Source organism: Notamacropus eugenii, chromosome 1 (assembly GCF_028372415.1).
Source record: "Notamacropus eugenii isolate mMacEug1 chromosome 1, mMacEug1.pri_v2, whole genome shotgun sequence".
In the NCBI taxonomy this organism is placed as follows: domain Eukaryota; kingdom Metazoa; phylum Chordata; class Mammalia; order Diprotodontia; family Macropodidae; genus Notamacropus; species Notamacropus eugenii.
The window spans coordinates 418,657,216-418,681,207 of NC_092872.1; the positions used below are offsets into that span (position 1 = coordinate 418,657,216).

General features: G+C 46.0%; 3 protein-coding genes across 6 annotated transcripts in view; 2 read left to right on the forward strand and 1 right to left on the reverse strand.

The window, feature by feature from the left end:
- Window positions 1–10,186, forward strand: DYNLRB1 (dynein light chain roadblock-type 1). Of its 2 annotated transcripts, XM_072631314.1 has the most exons (4): window positions 1–211; window positions 3,520–3,595; window positions 6,602–6,769; window positions 9,749–10,186. In XM_072631314.1, exons 1-4 carry the CDS (start codon window positions 209–211, stop codon window positions 9,790–9,792), a joined length of 291 nt encoding a protein of 96 aa, XP_072487415.1. In that variant the 5' UTR covers window positions 1–208; the 3' UTR covers window positions 9,793–10,186. The 2 variants fall into 2 exon arrangements, 1 of the variants encoding a protein (XP_072487415.1); XR_011972029.1 differs by lacking the exons at window positions 1–211; window positions 9,749–10,186 and adding an exon at window positions 440–1,466 and having other exon boundaries at window positions 6,602–6,627.
- A 2,674-nt stretch (window positions 10,187–12,860) lies between these two features.
- Window positions 12,861–16,497, forward strand: MAP1LC3A (microtubule associated protein 1 light chain 3 alpha). Its single transcript, XM_072631315.1, has 4 exons — window positions 12,861–14,005; window positions 14,674–14,729; window positions 14,800–14,906; window positions 15,666–16,497. Exons 1-4 carry the CDS (start codon window positions 13,966–13,968, stop codon window positions 15,826–15,828), a joined length of 366 nt encoding a protein of 121 aa, XP_072487416.1. The 5' UTR covers window positions 12,861–13,965; the 3' UTR covers window positions 15,829–16,497.
- Window positions 16,498–17,446: 949 nt separating this feature from the next.
- PIGU (phosphatidylinositol glycan anchor biosynthesis class U) overlaps window positions 17,447–23,992 on the reverse strand; it is a 107,756-nt gene continuing 101,210 nt past the window's right edge. For all 3 annotated transcript variants that reach the window (XM_072631312.1, XM_072631311.1, XM_072631310.1), the window contains one exon: window positions 17,447–18,165. In XM_072631312.1, coding sequence (XP_072487413.1) covers window positions 18,074–18,165 — 92 coding nt within the window. In that variant the 3' untranslated portion in view covers window positions 17,447–18,073. The remainder of the gene's footprint in view (window positions 18,166–23,992) is intronic.

The window sequence follows — 23,992 nt, forward strand, 5'->3', positions numbered from 1 at the left end:
GCGCTTCCTGCCCGCGCTGTGCCAATCACCAGCGGGCCCTGGGGAGGGGACGGCCGAGAGCCCGGGCTCTAAGGAGACTCTGACGTGCCAATCATCAGCCTCACCCTGTTTACGGGGCGGGGCTGCGCAGGCGCCGAAGGGAATCGTCTCTGGCCTGGGCTGGGCGTCCCAGCCTCTGTTGTCAGCCGCGGTCGTTTCTGTCGGAAGGATGGTAAGTGCCCGACCCTGGCGGGAGCCAGCCCCAGCCCCAGGCCCCGTTCTCTCATGTCCTGCCGTCTCAGGCCGGAGCCCTTCTCCGTCCGGGCCCTTCCGTAGCACCCGATGGGGCCTGGAGACTGGGCTGACAGAGAGACGGAGGTGGGAACTAAATTGCCGGGGCCCGCGTGCCGGGGGACCGGAAGTGACCGCCGCGCCCCGGCTCTGCTCGTAGAGGGTGAGAAGTGCCCTAGGATGCCCAGGCCGGAGAAGGGCTCCTTGCCGGGACCCTCTCCTTCACTTCTCCCCCGCCCCCACCCCAGAGCGCCTTCGTGCGATCCCAGGAAGGCTGCCGGAGGCCCGAGTGCAGCGTCCGAGGGATCCCCAAGGACCCGGCCCCCACGGGCCCCTCCCTGGCACCCCCGAAGGGTGGTCGCAGGGCCTTCTGCAGTGAGCAGGCGCTTCACGATGCTTGTCGAGCTGTTAGGCTGAACACGACCCATCTTCGGTTACTTGAAGGCAGTCCTCCCGTTCTCTGCCTGAGTTCTCGGAGCCCTTGGCGCGGGCTCTCGGGAAGCGCCCTCGGACGTTCTCTGCGTTGTGGCCGTCATGCCCGGACGCTGCCTGGGACGGCAGGAGTGCCCCCTCTCCGCTGAGCTAGACGGGTTCCGCGGGCCCGCCGCAGCCTTTCTGGCCGCCCGGTCACCCCGCCGGCCCCCCAGACCTGTAGCTCCCAGTGTCTCCCCACGTCCTCGCGCCTTCCCCGTCTGCAACGCACAGCCGGGGTTTCTGAATCCAAGTGATGGCACTTTACGTACGGGCCTGGGGGGTGCCGCGGGGTACCACCGGGATGGCGGGGGACCACGGGCCGACGCGGCCTTGGTGCCGCTCTTTGTCCTTGCCTCCTCTGCCCCCAGTGGCTCCCTCGCTTTGTGGATGCCGGTCATTTGTGTCTGGATGTACAGATTCCTCCCTCTGCTTGCTCAGCCGCAGTGTTCACCCATCTTCCACTTACTGCCAGGTTTTGGGGCATTTGCAGACTTACTTTTAGGGGAGCTTTCTCATTGTGGATTTATTGGGTCATGCCTGGGTCTGATACCCACCAGAAAATAACCAGATTATGAGTTACTTTGCCAACACTAGCCCCTGGGAAGGAAGTGTTTTTCCCGGAAAGCCAGATTCTGCCCTCACTGAAAGAAAGGAGTGCTTGGAATCACAAGGTTTTTCTTAGGAGCAAGCCCTCTGAAGTAAAGTTTGCTTTACCTCCTTAGGTAATTTTAAGTTTGACCGCTGTTATGTATCTTGTTTATAGATTCCTAAGTGTTTAGTATTATCGCACAATAAATATTCAGAGTCCACGTCACACATTTCTTACATAGAAATCTTTTGTGATGTGCCAGACCTTCAGGGCCAGTCAATTAAGTACATTAAGTCTCTGAGTCTGTCCTCCCTTCCCTTAATGGAGATTTGCTTCCTTGAAGATGTTTTGAATCTTTTGTTTGGGCACCAGACTCTGAGGTTTCCACTTGTTAAATAGTTCTGTTGTTTTTCTTCCAGTTCTCGTAAATAAAAGACATGAATGGAGGACACATACCACCGCATGCAACAGATATATTTACAGGAGTCTTTACAAAAAGCTGTTTTTACAAACATTATCTTATTTTATCTTTACAACATATCTTTTTGAAATTAGACAGCTTTGGTATTTTCAGCCCATTTTACAGGTGAGAAAAGTAAGGCTTAGAATGACCTTCCCAACTCCCTACAACTAGTAGTGGAGGAGGCAGGGCTCAATCCAGACTTTTTCTGAGTCAAAATTCAGGATCCTTTAATAGGACACAGCTTTATCTGTATACATATTAAGTCACATGGTCTATAGTGTACAAATCAAACTACTTTATTAGGGTTTGGGGGCAAACACAGAAAAGGTGAAAAGAAAGTCATCCCCAACTTAGAAATAGATTAGTAGATGTAAGTTTGGAACTTATTATCCCATAGAAACAATAATGTAAATGTTGATTATATTCCTGTTATTAACCCATAATATAGCTGAACCATAACACTAGTAATATTGGAGGACTCAACCACTTTTTATAACATATTTTCCCCAGTAGAATGTAAGCTTCTCAAGGATAGGGAATTCTTCATTTTCCTTTTGTATCCCAGAGCCTAGCCCAGTGCCTTTCACATAGTAGGAAAGGAAAAAGGGAATAAATATTTATTAAGCACCCCCTAAGTGCCAGGCCCTGTGATGAGACCTTAATACTTATTCCCTCGTTGGATCCTCACATCATCCCTGGGCGGTAGGTGTTATTATGATCTCCATTTTACAGTTGAGGAAACTGGAGCATAAAGAAGTTAAATGAGTTGCGAATACAAGTCTTTTTGATTCTAGGTCCAGTGCTGTGGACTGACATAGTAGGCACTTAAATGCTTTTGAAATTGAAATGGGGAAAAATGAATATGGGAAAGGATATTCTAAAGAAAAAAAAAGAAGTAGCTTTCTCCAACAGTGGGTATAGGCACTGTCCATTCAGCTTTGTATCTAAGTTGGGGGGGGGACCCGAGGCCTTGAAGCCACATGTGGCCTTCTAGGTCTTCAAGTGTGGCCCTTTGACTGAATCCAAACTTCACAGAAGAGATCCCCTTGATAAAAAGATTTGTTCTGTAAAATTTGGACTCAGTCAAAAGGCTGCACCCAAGAACCCAGAAGGCCCCAAGTTCCCACCACTAGAAGCAGTTAAAGTTGAACTTACAGGAGGTTCCCTGGACAGCAGAGAGTATTTCAGGTATTTCCACTAGGACTAGGGTGGGAATGGAGAATCTGCTGTTTCTAGCTGATCTTTGATGAGGTAAACTCTGAACCTTGAATAGGAGCCCAAGGAAGTTGTTTCTATTTACCAGAAGTTTATAACGTCCCTCACACATAGGCAAGAGATATTTGGAGAGTGCAGTAAGGACTGGAAGAAATGGCATTGTTATTCTTCAAATCCTTGTCAGGTGTGGTAAGAAGAGTTCCCACTAGTGTGAAACAGACCTGCTTCAGGATAGTGGAGGTGCATTAAGACTGATATAATAATCAGGGCCTGGAACAGATTCTGCCGTAGCAAAGTTCTGTGGTTATGGTAGGAGAAATCTGCTGGAATGGAGGCTAACAGGATCTGAGGAACTGTGATGGTGACCCCAGGGCCAACAATTCCTGGAGAAATTTAAGGAGGAGTCGGGACCTGGCTGTAACCTTGGGGAAAGTGGTGTCCAAGTGACCTTGGGAACTATTCCTAATCTTGTTTTTTCTCTCCTTTTTTTTTTTTTTTCATTTGCCAGGCTGAAGTAGAAGAAACCCTAAAACGAATTCAGAGCCAGAAGGGAGTGCAAGGGATCATTGTTGTCAATTCAGAAGGTACTTAGCCCCCTCTCTGCCCTCCTAAGAGAACTGCCATTTCACTTTCATACTTATGATCTTGTTTTATCCTTATGATAGCCTTGCTAAGGGAAAGGCATGGATTCTTGACTCTGTTTTACAGAACAGGAAACTGAGGCTGAAAGGCAACAGAGTGTAGTGAACAGAGCCCTGAACCTGAGTTCCAGTCCTGGATCTGCCCTTCTCTAGTTGTGTGATCAAGGGCAAGTTACCTCCATTCCCCAGAAATATTTCATTAAATGATGGAATTGGACCAGATAATCTCTGACATTCCCTCTAGCTCTGACATTCTAGTGTTCTTTATTTATTCCATGTGCCAGGACTGTCCCAAGCCAGTTAGAAACCCTCTGAGCTCAAGGTTCTTAATGGTATTTCCAGGAAAGTGGGAGAAGGCAGAATTATAAAGAGGAAATTGTCACCAGATATCTTAGCATTCAAGCTTCTTTGGAAACCTTAGCTAGATCCCAGATGCCTCGTATACAGCTGTTGTTTCAGCAAGGGCTTTTCTATGCTGAATCCTATAAGAGGCAAGAAGATGAATTTAATGTCACCAAGTGTCTTCCTTTCAACCTAAAAATGTACCCAATTTGACATCAAAGAACACTGAGTACTGCATTTTCAGGTGCAATAATGAGGGTCTATTCTAATACATTGATGAAACATAACTTCTGTGAACATTGAAAATTCACCTACATATTGAGCCTCATAGAATTATAGAATATGACGTTGCAAACTCCTTGATGAAAAGGGTAAGTGTCCTGTTTCATCTTCGTGTAAAGAAACCTCCAACACCGGGAGAAACACAGGGTGTACATGAGTCAAACTCAGATAATGTGATGTGGAAGACACCATGCTGAGTGAACTCATTCCACATAAACCTCGAGCTGTGGTCCTGAGCTCTGGGTATCATCTGTACCATCCCCAGCATCAAGCACAGTGCCTTGCAGGACAGGGAATAGACACTGATATTTGAGTAGTAAGGATTCTTGTTTAAATATTCTTTAATCCAATCCCTCATTGTACAGAAGATGAAAGCAAGGCCCAGAGAAAGAGTGACTTGCCTGTGGTCACACAGTGAGACTCACATCTCCTGACTCAGTGCAAGGTCCTTTCCAGCACATCCTACAGCTTGTAATCATGAAGAAATGGTGTTGATGCAGCATTAGTGCCTCTAACCTTACTATGGTCTGAATTCTCGCAGGATGAGAGGGAGAGAGGATTATTGGGAAGGCGAATATGAATGATTCCTATTTTAAAAGCTGCATGAAGATCAAGACACTTCTCAGCACATTATGATGGGGGGGAGAACATACCAGCCAGGTGGTTTGCTTCTGAATCTACCTTTTCTTATGTCAGGAACTTTCAGCTGCCCAGGATCACCCTCTTGGTTATGAAACTACTTGTTTTTCAGGTCTTTGAACTGCTTTGGATAGAGCCCTGAAGCATTCCCAGAACTCTTATTCTGAAAGTACTGCTGAAAGCATGGGGCACTTTTAAGTGGCTTAACTCTGACAGAACCTGGAACAAAATCAATAAAAATGTCAGAACATTTCCTTAAGCCCTCCAAAAAGACAGAGGAATCAGACTTAATCCTTTCTCTGCCTCATGGTGAAAATAAGAATGATAATAGATTTGTACAGCTTCTGACAGTTTTCAGAGTACTTTCAGGTGTTATTTCATTTGATCATCACAAAATCCCTACTATGGAGGTAGGGTAGGAACTATCCCCATTTTACAGATGAGGAAACTGAAGCATGAAGAGATTGTTTTTCCCAGGGTCACATAGCTAAGTAGTTGCTAGGGCTGGAATTCAGTCACACATTCTCTAACTTAATGTCCTTTCCACATCACTGCCAAACTAGCTCCAAGACAAAGAATTTATTAAGCACTTACTATACGCCAAGAACTGGAGATACAAATACAAGCAAGCAAGACAGTCTGTGCCCTCAAGAAGATCACATTCTAAAGTGGGAAGACACCATTGACTGGATGGAGGTGGGAGGATTAGGGTTGGGGACCTCCTCCCCCTGCCAGAATGATGAGGCAGAGTTTACCTGTTAGAGTCAAGGGCCTCTGGTGGAGATGAATGTCTTGGCATGGAGCATGCTAGGAAGTTGCTTGGGACCTTAACAAGATCAGGCAGAAGTTTAGCTCTCAGAGCTAAGGAACCCTGGGAGGACAGAGAGTCAGCCCTGTCATCTTCCCCTTGATAAATGGGTATAATCTTACTGATATGGGATCATTAGCCATGGCTCCTTGCAAAATAAACATCTGTCATATTCACCATTAAGCTGAACTAACTATTTAGTGTATGCTTGGTGCTGTGCTAAGTGGTGGTACTTGCCACACCATAGGGAGAGGGTGGGATGGCAAGTATAATAATCAGGAGGAGGAAGCTGGCTTGTTTTTGTTATTCTAAACTCAGGTACCTACAACACAAATAATTGTTCAGTTCCACAATCAAGAATAAATATGATGATACATGAAAGCACGGATAACCTGTTGGTTCCACGTCTTTTTCCAAGCTCAGTATTTTGCCCATATTTTGTTGTTTTCTGGAGACTTCGCAGTCAGTGTGCAGGTCGTTGTTCTGCTCTTTTTCACTTCATGGAATTCCTCTGACCTTTCTGATGGTGCCACCACTACTGTTCATATACACTACTACAGTTTGTTGAGCCAGGTTCCAGTCATTTCATACATGGTTGGTTTCAAGTTTTTTGAGGTGACTTACTTTGGAGAGCTTTTTGCCTCTAAAACTGGGATAAAAGACCCCTTCCAAAAGAAAAAGGCTCATGTCAAAGGCAATCCTTATTGGTCTCTAAATGAGTTGTCTTCAAAATGGGTGACCCTGTTTATACCCTAAAACTCGCAATTGTAAAGATTAGTCTCTTGTTTTATTGTTTGAGACAAGCACAAATCATGAGAATGGGGAAGAAGCGGAAGAGCTGGCATTGATTTTTCTTACTTCCTCTGTCATTGGCTCAGGCATTCCAATTAAAAGCACCATGGACAACTCCACCACTGTGCAGTATGCCAATCTGATGCACAGCTTCATCTTGAAGGCTCGGGGTACTGTGCGAGACATTGACCCCCAGAATGATCTCACATTCCTCCGCATTCGTTCCAAGAAAAATGAGATCATGGTTGCTCCAGGTAAGAGTCTCATTACCTGAATCTTGGAGCAGTTGTCAGGATTTCATTGGGCATGTTCAAAAGAAACTTCCTTTGGTGAACCCTGGGGCATAGGATGCTGGAATTAGAGGGCCCTTAGAGATGATGGTGTACACCATGGTACAGATGGAGAAACTGAGGCTCAGAGAATGTTCATTTTCTTACCCAAGGTCACACAGGGGATTTTGACAGGACTTGATTTCTGCTCTTGTGACTTGTCACTGGAGTATTTCTCTGACTTATACCCCACTGCCAGTGTTTCTTGACTTGCCTCATGTTTTAGACTTCAAGGGGTAAAAAGCATCCTAAAATTCATCTAGTCCAGCCTTCTTTATATAACAATCCCCTTAGTGTTAGTAGCCACAGACACCAACCTGTACAGTCTAGATCTTTCCTGTCACAATAAGGAAACTATCAATGTTAGTTTACACCAGTGATGTCCATCTGTAACAGCAAGGACCCCAACATACACAGAAGGGTCTGCTGTACAGGTTCTTAGATCTGCTTTTCTAAAAGGAAAGCAACTTTTGAGGGGTCAGCAATCACTTTAATTAAGCACATATATCCTTCACTTAGTTCAAGGGAAAAGTGAACACCCTGAACTTCAGACAAAATACAAACAGAGAAATAAGATCAACAGAAAGGGCTTCCAACTGTCTGACCATAAGCAATACATACATCACAGTTACATACATACATAGTTACCAGAGAGAAGCACCAACATCTGGGTTGAGGGGTGGGGGTAGAGCTCCTTATCAGCTTCCCATAGTCTCATCTGGCATACAAACCTTCTTCCAAAAACTAAGCCCCAAAGTCAAACCTCACCTCAGAGTATATATATACACTTTTCAGAGCCAGAGGGCATCACAAGCCTTGAGAACCAGTGCCTCATTAGAAATAACAAAAGGTGCTGGCCTTCCAACAAAAAAAATCTCCCCCAATCAAACTTCTCTTAATGGGCAGGCCCATTAATGGGTGGGGAAGATCTTTTAACTCATTAGCATTACACCATCTCAAATAGAAATTAGCATAATCTATGCTGTATTGAATTTTTATGTATTTTGTTAAACATCTCCCAGTAACATTTTAATCTGGTTGGAGTTTTGAGTTTGATGCCTTTGGTCTACATTGTTAATGAGTCAGTCACAAAAGTTTGATGGACATAGTTTCTAGGTAATAAATATTTTATTAATAGTGCTAGTATATTATCAATAAAAGGGATGGTCATTTGGCTTACTCTCTTAGCCCAAAGATGACACATGGGGGGAGGGGAACTTCACAGTTTATGTGCCTTTGGAAGAGTGAATGTTCCTGAGGATGGCTATCAATTCTGATTGGTTAACAGTTAATGAGGTAGATTTATTCTAATGGTTGACTTGGGACAATGTGACTTTGATTATGTCACTCTTACTCCCAAACCAACCCCAGCCTCAGGGAATCTAGACAAAGGATCTATATCCCCCACCCAAGCCTGAGTAAAACATCATGGACCAATTTCACCTCAGATTAAATTCCTAGTAAAATTGGGTGAGGTAGCAATCCCTAGATTGAGGATAATGTTAATCCCATCTATTATCATCAGTTGTGTCCTTCAGAGACAGAACTGCCAAATGAAGACTTAAAAAATGGGGAAACTGGCTCTCTGCAAATTATTGGTTATTAATAATCATTTCTCATAAGTACAGAAACAGGAACAAGAACTATATTTCAGTCTATCAGCATGAATTTATTAAGCATCAGTTAGGTATATTGCACTGTAACAGATGGTAGAGACACCACTACAGAAATGACAGTCTCTTCCCTGGACACTTTCACAAGGAAGTCTACACAAGATATGTTCCAAACAAATACAAAAGATAAATTCATGGGCAAGAGGGCTAACTTGGATCGAATACACTTGCTCTTTTGCAGTAATTTGGATGAAGAGGCTGAATTTTTTACACTTGAAATGCCATTACATGCTTTTTTCATTTCAATAAACTTTTAGTCAAGATTTACTATATGAGAGGCCTTGGATTAAGCACTGGAGATTCAGGCTGAGATGAAGAAGACCCTGTCCTTTGCCTTCGAGGAACTGAGGAGTCCATACAGTTTGTGACCAGCCTATCCTCCCCATGGTGTAAAAGATGTCTGCATTTTCTTCTACCACACATATTCTTGCCCCCAGTCTGGGCAAATGGCTATTTCCAAGGTTGCCTTAGGGGAAACAAAGATGCTTCAAACCAGAATTTGAATCTCCCTATTCTTTAATCAATAATTTAGATAAGGGCAAAATAGCATCCTTATCAGATTTGCAGATAATACAAATCTAGGGTAGGGGATGGATAGCTAATATATTGAATGACAGAAACAGAATTTTAAAAGATATTGATGGGCTAAAATGTTGAGCTGAATTGAATAATAAGAATTTTCATAGGGATGAATGTGAGGTCTGACACTTGGATTTTAAAAATTAACCTCACAAGTACAAATGAAGGGAGGCTTGGTTAGACAGTGTTTCATCCAAAAAAGATCGGTGGCTTTTAGTGGACTGCAAACTCTGTATATGAGTCCGTAGGATGATGTATCCAAGAAGGCTAAGGCAGTGTTTGTCAGAATAAAGAGAGGGGTCACATTCAGGAGTAAAGCAACAATAGCCCTGCCATCCCTTGGGATACCCTCCCTTCCCCAGCGAAGGGGAACTGTGCAGTGGGGTGCCTTTGAAGGTAGTGGGATCCCCTTCCTGGAGGTTTTGAGGAAAGGCCAAATTGTCTCATTGGATCTGTTGTAGTGGGAATTATTTTCCAGGTGTGGGTTGGCCTGGATCTGTCCCATTCTGATTTTCTAATTCCATCACTCCTGTAACACTGAGGCTTAGGGAAATCAAAGTACTTGTCCAAGGCCACAGAGCAAATTTGTGGCAGAGCCTGGACTTGGAGTCAGCAATCAGTGTGTGACATATGTCTTTTCTTCTTTTTGCAGATAAAGATTATTTCCTGATTGTGATCCAAAATCCAACAGAATAATTTGCCATATTCGAGATGCCATATTTTTTTTTCTTTAATTTAATAGTCTCCCTGAAAGAAAGCATTCCTGTTGATTCCCTCTCACCACTGAATGGCATGTGGAAAACAATGATGATGTCAGACTGGATTTGCAGAGATCATGTGACCCAGGGCGGGGCCCAAATTGATTTTCTTAACCTTTTATCCATCTAGAATCTTCTGAGGCTGCAACTGTAGCCTTCAGTCATCAGGAAGAAAGCCCTTGGAGACAAATTTAATGGCCTGGGCTGGTACCCACACCCTAAGGTCTGAGCTCCCCTTTGGCCAGGCCTTCCCTCCTCCCAATCCAGGCTCTAGGCTTCTGGTTTTAATTTTGTTGCTGTTTTAAAAGGAACTAAAAATAACTGTAACGATTGTTCTTTTGTTGTATCTTTAAATGCCCTGGTGGGAAGGTCTGCTCATGAGTTATTGCAGGGTGGGGGTTGAGATCTGGAACCTGGATCTGTGAGGACAAAGCAGGCAGCAGGGGATCTAGGGAAAAGTACATTAGAGTTAGAAGAGCTGAGTTCTTTGTAGTCATGGGCAAGTCATTTCCCTTCTCTTGACCTCAATTTCTTCAGCAAAATGAGTTGACCTAGATAACCTTCAGAGGGCCTTCACCTCCAAATCTATGATCCCAAGACCTAGTAGAGGAGTCAGCCTGTGAATTAAATGGCAGCTTGTGGGGGGAGGGGTGAGATCTGAGGGTGTGGCCTCTCCAAGGGATTTGAAGGGGATGAACATCCAGAGGACAGGTACTGGTGGGAATGTGAAACCATCCATCTTTACATTGCAGCCACACTCAGTGGGTCTGGGGAGACTTAGAGCCCCATTGGGCACTGCTCTTGTTCCAGCACAGAGACTGACCAAGTTTCACAGGCCCATAGTAGTAGAGCAGAGGGAGGGACCTGCAAAGGATTTGGGGAAGTGACCCTGAAAAATGAGGAGGAGTCTGAAGGGGTGGCCCGAGGACCAGGAGGGAAGCCTGTGGAAGAAGCATGATCAGCTCTACCCCAGCTTAGAAGACACCTTTCTATGAGCATTTCAGCAGCACTTTCCATGTTTGGGGAAAAGACGAAAAGAAAAATTAACTGATGTCGTGAGGCCCTGGGGGATTCCCTACAAAGAAAGATTCCTTTGGGTCCCTGAGATGCTCCTGACCAATTAAAGGGTTATTCACTAAGTATTTACTGTGTGGGAGCTGGTGTTGCATCATGCAGACTAATCTGTGAGGAAAACCTGGATTCAGGTCCTACCTCATACATACTCCCCTGGACAGATCACTTAACCACTCACCACCCCAGGAAACAGACTGGATGTTACTTTCTTTCTGTATTCCTTATCAGGAACTACTTATACTTTATAAAGTCACAGGTCCTGAGCACTCTGGGGGCACAAAGACAATGAAGAGCATGGAATTCTGAAGTCAAGGTTGCTGGATGCACAAAAGTACCTCTGAGGGGCGAGGTAGCATTTAAGTTGAACCTTGAAGAAAATTTCTAGTGGAAGAGGGCCAACTAAGCCTAGAAAGGTAGGTAGGACTCTGAGTGTAGAGGCCTCTAAATTCCAGGCAGACTGAGGATGATGTACTTTGACTGGGGGCCAAAAGGAGTTATTGAAGGCTTTTGAGCAGGGAAAGGAGGGATAGCTTCTGAAGCTTGGGTGGGAAGAGACCAGGGTATGGGGACCACATAAGAGGCTATTTTGTAGAGAAAATGATTTTAGACATTTTCTGAAGATTTTTCAGCAGAAAGGCTTTACTATTAAAAGGGGTTTGGGGGATAACCCAGAGAATTTTACCAGAAAATTACTTTTTCTGGAACAGCCTATTTTCCATTTCTCAGAAACATCACATGAAATAAGGTGTTTGTGTGGCATGAGGGTGCAAACACCACTTTTAACTAACACCTGGCATGTAAGGGCCAACACCAACTTCCTGTGCATCAGGTGTAGAGGAGGATAGTGAGGCCAAGGCAGCCTTGAGGTCTGGCATATACTGAGTGATTTCCTGCCTTTATAAAAGGACATGGGCCCCTACCCTGGCACTGTGGGTAGGGTAGGGTTTTGTGATGGTCCCTTGAGCCCCAATGCTGCCATCTTTCAACTGCCTCCATCCTTTGCCTCCCCCAGTGGGACATCTTGTAGCTTAGCTGTAACCTGAACATAGGAGAGATACCCTTGACACCTCCTGGACACCAGATACCAGACTCTCTTCCCTTCTCCTCCACTGAAAAGTATCCATAGCCACTTTTTTGAGTTCCATACAGAAATGAGTCGAAGCTCCCTGGGTACCTAAGTCACTTGCTGGGACTGCTGAAGAAACTTTCTCATCCCAAGATTTCAAGGAACCAGGCAGGCCTTTGTGTGTCAGTGGAAGAGCCTCAGTTTAAATTGCTTCTTTCAAATTTGGTTATCTACATCATCCTTGTGTGTTCTTTGCAAATACTTCAATAATTCTCTCCTAGTCATTAGAGGCAGAATTCATTTTGTGCAGTCCGCTTCAAGGCACTGAGCAGAAACTAGGACTGACATCCTGATCATAAATCAAAAAAGGAAGCAACTCTCTAGAATCCTAGAATCTGAAAAGCTGCTTTTACTGAGGAAACCACCCCTTTGAAGCAGGACCAGCACTGGGACCCAGGCTTCCTGCACTCCACTGCAGGGTAAAGCCAATGACTGGTATATCGTTTGTCTCCTGACCATACCTCTTTTGGCATTCTGAGAGGAAGACCAAGAACACGTTTTTCTTTACAAATCTCCAAAACTCCCTAGTTTTTAGTAAGGCAAGAGGGGAGTTAAAGGAGTAGCTACAGGCAGGGGTGACGGGAAGGGTTAATCATTTGTTCCATCAGCAGCTTCTCTCCTCACTCCCTCTGCCCTTCTGGAAGACAGAAACTGCTTGGTAGCCTTTCCCCTGAAACCAGACGGCATTTAAACAAGCCCTCATCGTGAATTTTATATTTTGACATTTTCCTCTCAAACATCAGCGTCTGAAAATCATCTCACTCACTCCCTCCCCTCTTCCTGTCACAAACCCTGGCAAGATTTCGAGCCATGTTTTTGCTTTTATTAAGTATTAAATGCTTTCTAATTTAATTAAAGAAAAGGAAGGGGGGATGGGGGGCTGTCTGTGAAGTTCAGGTAATAAGTCGTTCTGCAAACAGGAGCAATGAACGTACTTGGAGGAGTCCTCAGAATTCCGAACCTTGCGCTCGTGAAACCAGGCCGAACAATAAGTAATCTAGGAGAGGCTTTGTACATCACCTAATTCAACTACCTGGGTGGGGGAACTGAGGCCCAGAAAAGTCCTGGGACTTACCCAATATGAGTTGGGAGTGACGTATATTGGAAAGAGCCAGAAGATGTAGTTTTTGGGTCGTACTTTGGTACTGCTAAGTCACTGAGTGCCAGGGGCAGAGCCTGGCAAGTTGGCATGTGCCTCCTCCGTTGGACTAGATGGGCCCCGAGCGCCCTCCGGCTCCAAGTCCTGAGTGTCTCTGGAAAGACCTAGACATCCTGGCCCACTCCTTGCCATTGGGATCCCTCTTCTCGAAACCAGGGCTGTGTCTCCTGGGGAACGCATGACTGGGGGGCCGTGGGGACCCCGCCTACGGAGCCTGCCGTGGGGCAGAGCCGGCACCTCTGGCTGCAGGCCTCGTCCGTACTGCTGCCGGCCCGGCCGGCGGCTGAAGGCCCGGGCACGCCCCGCCAGTCCCGGCCCGGAATGGGGGCCCCAACTTAGACCCTGAGGGGGCGGGGCATGCGACGTCGCGGTCCAGAGCGGAGATGCGCGGCTACCGGTTGTCATGGCAGCGACCAGGCAGGCGATGTCTCCTCGGGAGCCCCGCCTCCTCAGGCCTCCATTCCTGGCCCGAGCTGCCTGTGCGTCACGGGGTCAGTGGGAGGATGGGGTGGCTTTTTCGTCGGCCCAATGGCAGGGCAAGGCCAGCCTCCCCTTTAAGGAATGTTGTGAAGTGACGTCACCGAACCGAGTTACCATCTCCTCGGAGCAGCAGCTGCTCGGGTTTGAGAAGCAGAACGAGCCCGAGCGCGCGCGACGGAGAACCAGAGCGGCAGCGGCGACAGCTGGATCCCTGACCCTGAACTTCCCTTCCCGCCCCAGCCCACCCCTGCCCGACCCAGGACCCCGGCGCGATGCCCTCCGACCGGCCCTTCAAGCAGCGGCGAAGCTTCGGTGAGGCCAGGGCGGGGTAGGGCGGGGGGCTGTGGGATCCGACCGGGACTCTGCGAGACGTCCCGGGACCTGCCGGCGGGGGAAGAGCCCACGGCCGATGATGTCATGGGCACGCGTGGCGTCACGCAGATACCCGCAGGGTCCCATTGCAGGAGGGCGATTCTGGGGTCGCTCCACTTCGAGAGGTCCAGGGACGGCCTCCCGGACGGGTCCGCCCTCCCCCACCCCGAGTTTGCCCTTTAAGGGGCCTGGGGGGAGGAGACAGACGAGGCCCCTCCCCCGCAGCCCTGGAGTGTTTACTCCGAGTGTCCAGGGCGGGGGAGGGGGCTGGCTCGGGGCCAGGGAGGGTCCCGCGTCCCCCCGCCCCACCCCAGCCCGACCGTCCGCAGCGACCTTTCCCAGCCAGGCCGGGGGAGCCCTGGACCCGGGCATGGAGTTTGGCTGGGTGGATGGCTGAGGTCTCCGGGTAGCCTGAGTCTCGGTTCGGGCCGCGGCCCTGGCTGTCTACCCGGGGGCGGTGCTCGTGCTCGGAGGGGCCCCCTGAGCTGGGTCCAGGCCAGGCTGGTGAAGTGGGGCGGACGCGTGGGTGGGAGCCGCCGCCTCCTTGTTTACGGTCCGCCGCTGCGGCCCGGGGCCGGGCCTCACCCCCGCCTCCCTTTGCTTTGCAGCCGACAGATGCAAGGAAGTGCAGCAGATCCGCGAGCAGCACCCCAGTAAGATACCGGTGAGTGCCGGGGCCCGGGCCGCCCCAAGGGCCCGCCCCCCGCTTCCTCTTACCCATGCCTGTTCGCTAGGTGATCATCGAGCGATACAAAGGGGAAAAGCAGCTGCCTGTCCTGGACAAGACCAAGTTCCTTGTCCCTGACCATGTCAACATGAGTGAATTAGTGAAGATCATCCGGTAAGTGAGGCACACCCCAACTCCCACTCCCTCCAGCCACTCACCTCCCCCTGGTCTGGGCTGGAAAGCACCCGACCAGGGCAGTGCCTCGGGAATCTGACCCCAGGCTTGACAGTCCCAGCCGTGAAAGCTGGTGCCATTCCAGGCATCGTGAAATAGAGGTGGTGTCTACGACGTGGGGGAGAGGGGGAGAGAAGGTTCCCTCGTTCTGCCTCTGCCCTGGTCAGCTGACATCTAGAATACAGCATTTAATTCTGGGACCGTGCTTAAGGAGGGTCATTGACAACTCAAATCAATCCACCGGATAGTGTTTAGGATGGAAAGGAAGTAGAATTCATGCCCTGTGAGAATTACTGAAAGGAAGTAAGTTTATGTTTTAGCTTGTAGAAGTTAGGGAAGACATGATAGCTATCTTCTTGTATTAGAAGAGCTGCCATGTGGAAGAGGGATTGGCCCTGAGCCTTCAAGGGTGGGAGACAGGAGGTGGGAATAAGGATATGGAAGGAGGCACAGCTTGGGTCAGTAGAAACTGCCTAAACCCGAAACCATCCAATAAGAGGCAGGACGACTCTGGGACCTCCCACTGGGCAGGATGGATGGATGACTCTTCTCAGAGATGTTGTCAGGAAGTGGGGAGAGGGGTTGGACTAGAGAGCTCAGAGATTCCCTCCAACTCCAGTGTCAGGGCCCAGAGCTGGGAGTTGGAGGGTCTTGTTGCCTTTCCAACAGACTCCCCCGATCCTCCTCTCCCCTATGCAGCCGCAGACTCCAACTTAACCCCACTCAGGCCTTCTTCCTGCTGGTGAACCAGCACAGCATGGTGAGCGTCTCCACACCCATCTCGGAGATCTATGAGCAGGAGAAGGATGAAGATGGCTTCCTCTACATGGTTTATGCCTCCCAGGAGACCTTTGGCTACTGAGCAAAAAGGGGCAGGGAGTATCCTGGCCCTGGGAAGATAGCAGCTGGGGAGGGGGGCAGCCCAGCCCCCTACTCCAGAACTATAAAGCTGCCTCTAACTACCCCCTCTCTGGGCCCCTTCCCCAGGACCCAAAGCAGGAGTGGTTGGCTTAGATCAATGCCAAACAAAGGACTTTGCCCACCCAGGGCTGAAGCAGAAGACATCCTGTGTCAACAAGGAATTTTCATCTATCCCAACTCTGTACACATATCAACTCTCGGTGCTACCCCCAGATGCTAGAGCCTTGGGGGCCGCTCTGTCTGTCTGTGTGTCTAGGTGGGGGGATGAAAATACAGATATAGCTATATATGGCTGCCCCCTCCCAGTTCTGAAGGTGGCCCCTGTTGAAAGTTGGGAGGGGGTAGGGGGGTGGGCACCTGTGGCCTTGGCCCTGCCTTGGCTCTGGTCTGTTTTGTTTTTTTTTTTTTAGGCACCTGTCCCTCCTGTCTTTATTGCATGCAGTCTGGACCCATCCTGTGCTGGCAGCCACTCCAAGGACTGAGCTTTCCCCCTGCGACCACAACCCTGCCTGCTGTTCCTTCCATGTTATGTACCACAGTGTCCTGGAGGACCAGCCTATTTGAGCTACCATTACTATGTATAAATAAAGAGAAATTCAAGTCCTACCCAGCTCTGGGCCAGTGTTCCCTCTCTGCCTCTCACAGCAGCACAGCCTGGTCCTTCTGGACACAAAATGCAGATGAGATGCTAGGCCCCTTCTCCTCTCCAGAACTACAGGCTACAGTAAGTTACTGACTCAGGCTGGTATCCTTCTGCTACTTTAATCAGGAAACTTGATTTTTTTTTTTTTAAGACAAATGAAAGACCATTTCCATGTCCAAACGTGTCCTTCAGAGGGGGCCCTGGTTGCTGCTCCAAGGCAGGACTTTTTGGTGCCACATGAGAAACCATATCTCATTATAGTTCAGCCAGCACTCATGGTTACCCTCAAATAGGCATTTCTCCAGTAGTCAGTCTTGGCTCTGATGGGCCTCTGAGTCCCAAAGCACCTTCCATAATAAGACCAATTAGTGTATGGAATGTGAACATCCTCCCTGGACTTGTGGCAAAGCCTGTTCAAGAGAGACATGCCTATGCACATAAAGTTCTATGTTATAAATTTTTAAGTTTTACACACACATAAGGGCTGATTTTTAACCTCTATCCCAAAAGGAAAGGAGGGATGGCTGGGGAGGAGGCAAAATGACACAAGAAACCTTTTCTACCGTTGGTATCTTTTCCCCTGCACGCAGCCCTGAGGTCCTGGGCCTCAAGCACCACAGCCCAGGGCAATTAATTACGTAACAGAAGGGCCTCCATCCCAGGTCCAAGGGCAGATAAATGCACTGGAGTAGCACCAACAGAGCCTAGGTCTGTATCTCACTTGAGAACACCCTCATCTCAATCTCTCCCTCCCAGGTTAGCTTTCCCCACCCCTTTTTCATTTCCATAGAGAATCAGTATTCACTACGAAAAAGACATTTATTCAGCATCAACAACACACCAAGGCTCTGCCTGACTTTTAGGTTCATAGGGTTAGCTTTCCCCACCCCTTTTTCATTTCCATAGAGAATCAGTATTCACTACGAAAAAGACATTTATTCAGCATCAACAACACACCAAGGCTCTGCCTGACTTTTAGGTTCATAGGGAAAGGGGCTGTCCAGGCTTAAGGGCAAGGGAAGGGGATGTAGGAATAGAATTTGGCCTGGGAGAATCAAGACCACAGGTAACTTGTACCCTGCTGAGGTGGACAAGGAATAATCTATGTAAAGCATGGGAGACAAAACAGGGTTTAGGATTTGGGGGATTGGTGCGGGGAGGACCTGCTGAAACCAGGACTTCCAGGGAGAAGAGAGAACTCACCCAAGTCCCTCCACTGTTCCCCAAGGAGGAGGGGCCCAAGGCAGACCCAGCCATTTTCCCAACCAAGGACTTCTCTTCATCCTCCATTGCTGAAGGTTTCACTTCCCAAGGGGGCCTTTGTTGATAGCTGTTCTCTTGTTCCAAGGATCCAGGTCTGTGAAGGCATCATGAGCTCCCCCGACCTCTAAACAGGGCACTCCCCAAAGGAGGGCCAAGATGAAGGGAGAAGGGAGGGGGTGCAGCAGCCCAGCCCACCCCCAGCTCTCCCAACTTGGTCTCAGAGGAGTCCATCTCCAGCAGGGTCAGCTGGCCCCTTCACTACTTGAGCACCAGCATGGCCTCAGTCCCATCCTGGCGCTTCAGGTGGAGGCCATGAGTGAGGTAGTACTCCCGCCGCAGGAAGGCGTAGAAGTAATCTGAGATGAACAGGATCTGGGGGAGAAGACGGCAAAGAGAGGTTCACACACTTCTCAAAACTGACCCTATGATGCTTCTCATAAGTGTGGTCTCTCACTTCCAAGGCTTCTGTAAGGAAGGGCCTAAAATGTACCCCAGATCACAGCCTGCTGGGGCTAGAGAGCTGTGTAAGAGTGGAGTAATAAGGTTATGCACAGCTAATAAGCAACTATTTCTTGGAGTTTTACACAAGGTTTGGAAGGGAGAAAATAGCTCTTATTTCTACACTATTTTAAGGTTTGCAAAAGTCTTCATAACCATTGCTGTATTATTAGCCCCATTTTTATGGATGAAGAAACTTGAAAAGCTCAGTGAGAAGTAACTTCCCCAAGGTCCCTATAACATGGTAGAACTCAAGACCATTACCCTCTTTGGACTACAGCTAACTAGAAAGGAAGCTTGCCTCACCCCAGGAAAGCTGTCAAAGCAGAAGCCAAAAAGAAAGCAGTGATGAGAGACTGAAAAGGAAGGGGTAATACTTCCCTTAGAGATCATGCTGAGACATCTTGATCTAATTCCATGGAGCCCAGAAGGGAAAGACAAGTACAGGTAAGACAGTGTGGCCTGGTCCTGTACTATGGCTATGAGGCTCTGACATTCACTCCCTTCATCCTCAAACTCTGCCTGCACTCTGCACTGGTCCCTACATCTATCTGCTTAGAAGCCAACTCCCAGATCCAAGGACAGGAGATGGCTGGCCCTTGGCCAACCAATCAGAGGAAGTTCTTCCTTCCGGGCAAATTTTCCCAATAAATAGTAAAGCCAGGGCTAAAGCTCAAGTATCCTGACTCCCCAGCCTAGTGCCCTTTCCACTGAAATTCTTGGCTGTGATTCAAATTCATTACTATCCACTTTACTCCACCCAGAACACCTGGCTGCCTTGTACATGTTACCATAACTGGATTATTACTCCTCCAGACTAACCATCTCATGGGAACTGAGAGAAGCTGTGAGCACCATAAAAACAGCAAAAGTTTTGGTGGAAGAAGATGGGAGCTGACGTTAGAGTTAGGGACTCAGGAATCTCAGCTTTTAGGATAAAACCCAAGCACAAATGCAAATAGTTTCTCAGGTCTTCTGGTGTTCTACATGAGCCATAGGGAAGACAGAGTGGGCCAAGGGAGTTGGTGGAAGGGCCACAGTGGTGTGGTAGAGAGGGCCTTGGAAGCCTTCCCAGAGAAGCTAACTCTGCCCCTGAAAATATACTATTTCCTGTTTTCCTCACACCCTCCACCAAACAGCCCTTGGCCCCTTTGTCCTAAAGATGTCAGATGGAAGCTGATTCTTTAGCTTCTGAAAAAGGAGATCTGTTCCAGCTGTGACCTGACACCAATAGCTGGCAGCCTCATTACTGCAAAAGAAGGATGAGATGGGAAATAAAGGGGCAATGAGATCTTTCCTTCAGGCAGCAGCACTGGACACGGGCTATGACTGAACAAAGCAACAGGAGGAAAAGTATGGCCTACAAGGATCCTACCCAGGACTATTGAGAGGAACAGCTCCTCCCTCCACAGGAAGCCACACCCTGGACCTTGACAGTGGCTTCCTAGGGAGACATCTCTGACTGGCGGGTGGGACTAAGGAAAAAAAGCAAAGCTATATACCTAGAACTATGCTTCTTAGCACTGGTGGAAATAAAGAGATAAATAAGACACAATTGCTGCTCTCATGAAGCTGACAATCTCAAAGAGAAGCTGTCAACACAGTGGGCCTCCCCAACATGAAGAAGTGGGGTGGGATTTTAGAGAAATCCCTGGTTAGATCTAACTAACTCCCAGCTAATTTCATTTGTTTGCCACCATACTTATGGCAACAATTTTGGGGCTATAAAAATAAACAATATGCTCTATTATTCGTTGTATTAACTGATTAAAGTTTTGTATTTCTTTTTTAATTTAGCAGAACATAAACTTGAGGGCAGATTGACAAGCAATGTCACAAAATCCATTAGACCTTGTGACCCCATGTCTCCATTGCCTTTTCTATTCCAAAAAACATGATAAAAGAGGAAAAAGGGATCTATCTGTACAAAAATATTCAAAGCTGCTCTCTCTGTAATAGAAAAAACAGGAAATATATAACCAACAAACAACTGACTACATTATGGCACATTAACATAATAGATTCCTAGTCAAAGGATTTGAACAAGTTTTCAAAAGAAAAAATGCCATCTGTCAACAAACATGAAAAATTTCCCTGTGTAACTAATAAAGAAAATGCAAAATTAAAAACTAAGGTATAACCTCATGCCCATCAAATTGGCAAGGATGATAAAAGACAAAAATACTACATGAAGTGAATCAAACTGAATACTGAAGGGGCTTCAGGGAAGACAAGCACATTAAGACAATATTGGTAGAACTGTTGAAAACTAATTTGGAATACCAAAAAAATTACTATTACTCATATTCTCCAACCCATCAATCTTACTACTATGCATATACCCCAAGGAGGGGACAATGATAGAAAGAAAGGTCTTCATATACACAGACATATATATATATATATATATATATATAAAACAAAAATAACTGTAGCAGAAATTTTTATGTCAGCAAAAGACAAAATGAAGTAAGCGTCCATTGCCTGGGGAATAGCTAAACAAATGGGGAGCATGAATGTAATGGAATATTATTTACTGTAAGGAACAATGAATATGAGAAATTCAGAGTCACATGAGATTTATATGGACTAATACAGAATGAAGAAATCAGATCCAGGAAAAATTAAATACTCATGCCTACAGTAATGTTAATGAAGACAATACTAAAAGACAGGAAATAAGATCTAATGAAATGACAAATACTGGTTCCAGATGACTAATACTGGAAAATACTTTTTTTTCTTCTTGGTAAAAATATAGTGGTATGGAATGTTGTATATTTTGTTAAAGACAGTTACTATACCAGACAATTTTGCTTAAATGTATTTTTGACGTTATATTGTGTGTGTGTTTTAATATGAGAGGATGCTCTAGGGAAGGAATAGGTAGGGATGGGGATGTAAAAAACCAAAATACCTAAGTAAAATATTCAGTATATTGTAATAGAATATCACAATGCCAAAAAGTAGAAGGATATATGGAAAGATCTATAGGATGTCAGAGTAAAATTAGGAGTGCCAGAGCTGTATGCAACTACATTTTGGAAAAAGAAGGAAAGCTAGGTCAAAGGTGGCAGGATTTCAGAAAGGTCTAAAGGATATAAAACAAAAGTATCTCATTTATTTGTCTGTTATTCATGAATTTTCTTGTTTTTGCTTTAATAGCTTAGGAATATGGGTAAGATTTTGCCCCTTGTTTTGTGTGGTTGATTTGCTGCTGACAGTTACTAAGTTTATAATAAGTAGATGAACTGAACATTTCATTTTTTCATAAAAGTTAAATTATATTGCTTTCTACTTACATGTAGTCCTTGACTAGTTTTTATCCCTGATGTGTCAATGACTCTTAACAGAAAAAAAAAAATTCCCACTCCGACATGATAGATCATATTTTTCTCTGAGAGCTATTCTCTGGAGTTAAACAGGAAGCTGTTCCTGTTTCACAAGTGAATTTATAAATGATGTTATAAACTCTGATATTAAGTGTGCAGCCCCCGCCCCAGGACTGGCAAATAGAAAAGAAACAGTTCCCACCTGGCTTCATAGTCCGACAGGCATTTCCGACCAGCTGAGCTACTACCCTCTCTGGCTGCTGCACCCCCCATGGAGGGCCTCCTCTTTTCCTGTCCTACTCCTCCACCAGATTCTGAAACAAAGCTTCTTCACTGCTACACAGTGGTAATTAGCAAATAATTAGTACCACGTGCAGAAAGAAGCTTAATAAATGCTTCTGAGGAGCGCCTGAATCATTCCTGTACATGGTGCTCTACCTAATACACAAAGAATTCTTCGTACAGAAGAATGCAATCACTTCAGCTGCACTCCAATTTAAAAAAAAAAAATCTTTAATTTAGGTCGTTTGTCCATTTTCATCTTGTATGATGATTCAGCATGCCAAACATAATGCTAGAGTCAACGTACTTTTAAAGGGATCAACTTTTTAAAGTATCTCCAAGGTGACTCCAAAAAACTAGAAAAGATCCGACACTACCCTTAACAAAATAAGGGGACAAACAAAAAGACACGAGCACCTACTGCTCCTCATGCTTCTTTTTCATCATTTTAAAATCTTTACAAGGACAATATATGCATATATTAAGGGCATCAATAAAAATATGAGAAGCAAACAGGTTTCTGGAAACCATTTTCTGCAGAAGACTACAGACATTAACTGAGAGGGATGGGTGACACACACAATGTTTTTCTTTATTGTTTGTGGATTTCAAAAAAGCACTTGACTCAGAACAGCCAAATGCAGCTTGAGAGAATTTCTTTCAACAGGGTGTCTTCTATACCACAGAATCATAAAATCACACAAGGTTTTAAGGCAGATACAATCACCAAGAAAGACTTTGTTCAAAGAGCTGAGTATTGGCATCAAGTAAGTCAGTAAACAAGGGGACATAAAAGCTCAATGTTTCAACACTGTCATGGATATCATATCCTGAATAAACACCAAAAAATAGATGAATTCTTGATTCAAGATTAGGTTTTGCAGATACCAATATTCATAGATGAACACTAAGCTAAAGACAAAGAACCCTGGAACACTAAAAAGTCTTCTCAGTGATTACTTAAAAGACAGTGGCTTTGCTATCCACAGAGGAAAAACAAAATATGCCAGGAAGGCACATACTACCTGGACCTGGACTATGGCACACAGTTGAACAGGCAACACATTGAATGCCTCAATATATTGGATAGGCACTACATATGGTCCAGAACTGAACAAGAGGAAGAAGCTGGGCTGAATTTCCTTAGGAAACTATGAATTGGAGTTAATGATCCAAAGCAACTGGCTGCTGCAAAAATTCCATTAAAAAAAAAAAACCAGCTGTCAATCTGGGACCATTACAATTTTAGAAAAATCACAACTGTTGGGGAACCAAAGGGTAATGGAAATATGCATGCTGAATGTAAGGTAGCAGCCTACTGTCAAAGAAGACTTGTATGCAAGGAGTAAAAGACATATTTGAACATATTAAGGACATATTTGAAAAGCAAATGAGCTGAACCAGTCTTATAGTGGGAAGGAAGAATACAAATGAGACAGCCCCAGTGCTGCACTGGTATCCAAAAGTATTAACAGAGGACAGTAGTGCAATGGGTGGCTATTCTAAAGATGATTCCGGGAAAAGCACAAGGAGACTGTAATCTCCATCAGCAAAGGGAGGCCCCATACTGAGGAGATCATGGATCCTTTAAGTATTAAAGTGTGATTCAACAATAATTCTCATGACCCTGGGAACTTGCCAGGAATAAAAGTCTATATGAGCAGTCCATTTTCTTTAGAGATGGTACATTTGTAAATAACTGATGTAAAAACAAAAAGAATGAATAAAACTTTTTTTTTTTTAAAAAGACTAAATGACAGGTGTGGAACAACTCTTCCTTGAGAGCATGACTAATGATACACCTAAGGGCAGCTAGGTGGTGCAGGGGATAGAGTAGCAGTGCAGGAGTCAGGAGGACCTGAGTTCAAATCTCCCCTCAGACACTCACTACTCACTAGCTGTGTGACCTTGGACAAGTCACTTAACCCCAACTGCCTCATCCAAGGTCATCTCCAGTCATTCTGATGAATATCTGGTCACTAGATTCAGATGGCTCTGGAGAAGAAGTGAGGCTGGAGACCTGCACAGCCCTCCCTCACTCAAAACAAAGTCAAGTACAAGTCATGTCATCATTTCTCTGATGGCAT

Excerpts from the sequence above, each read along its gene's own strand:
- MAP1LC3A (XM_072631315.1), top strand. The coding sequence starts at position 13,966 with ATGCCCTCCGACCGGCCCTTCAAGCAGCGGCGAAGCTTCG. Across the intron at positions 14,006-14,673 it reads CAAGCAGCGGCGAAGCTTCG|CCGACAGATGCAAGGAAGTG; the intron begins GTGAGGCCAGGG and ends TTTGCTTTGCAG. Across the intron at positions 14,730-14,799 it reads AGCACCCCAGTAAGATACCG|GTGATCATCGAGCGATACAA; the intron begins GTGAGTGCCGGG and ends CCTGTTCGCTAG.
- DYNLRB1 (XM_072631314.1), top strand. Across the intron at positions 3,596-6,601 it reads CATTGTTGTCAATTCAGAAG|GCATTCCAATTAAAAGCACC; the intron begins GTACTTAGCCCC and ends TCATTGGCTCAG. Across the intron at positions 6,770-9,748 it reads TGAGATCATGGTTGCTCCAG|ATAAAGATTATTTCCTGATT; the intron begins GTAAGAGTCTCA and ends TTCTTTTTGCAG.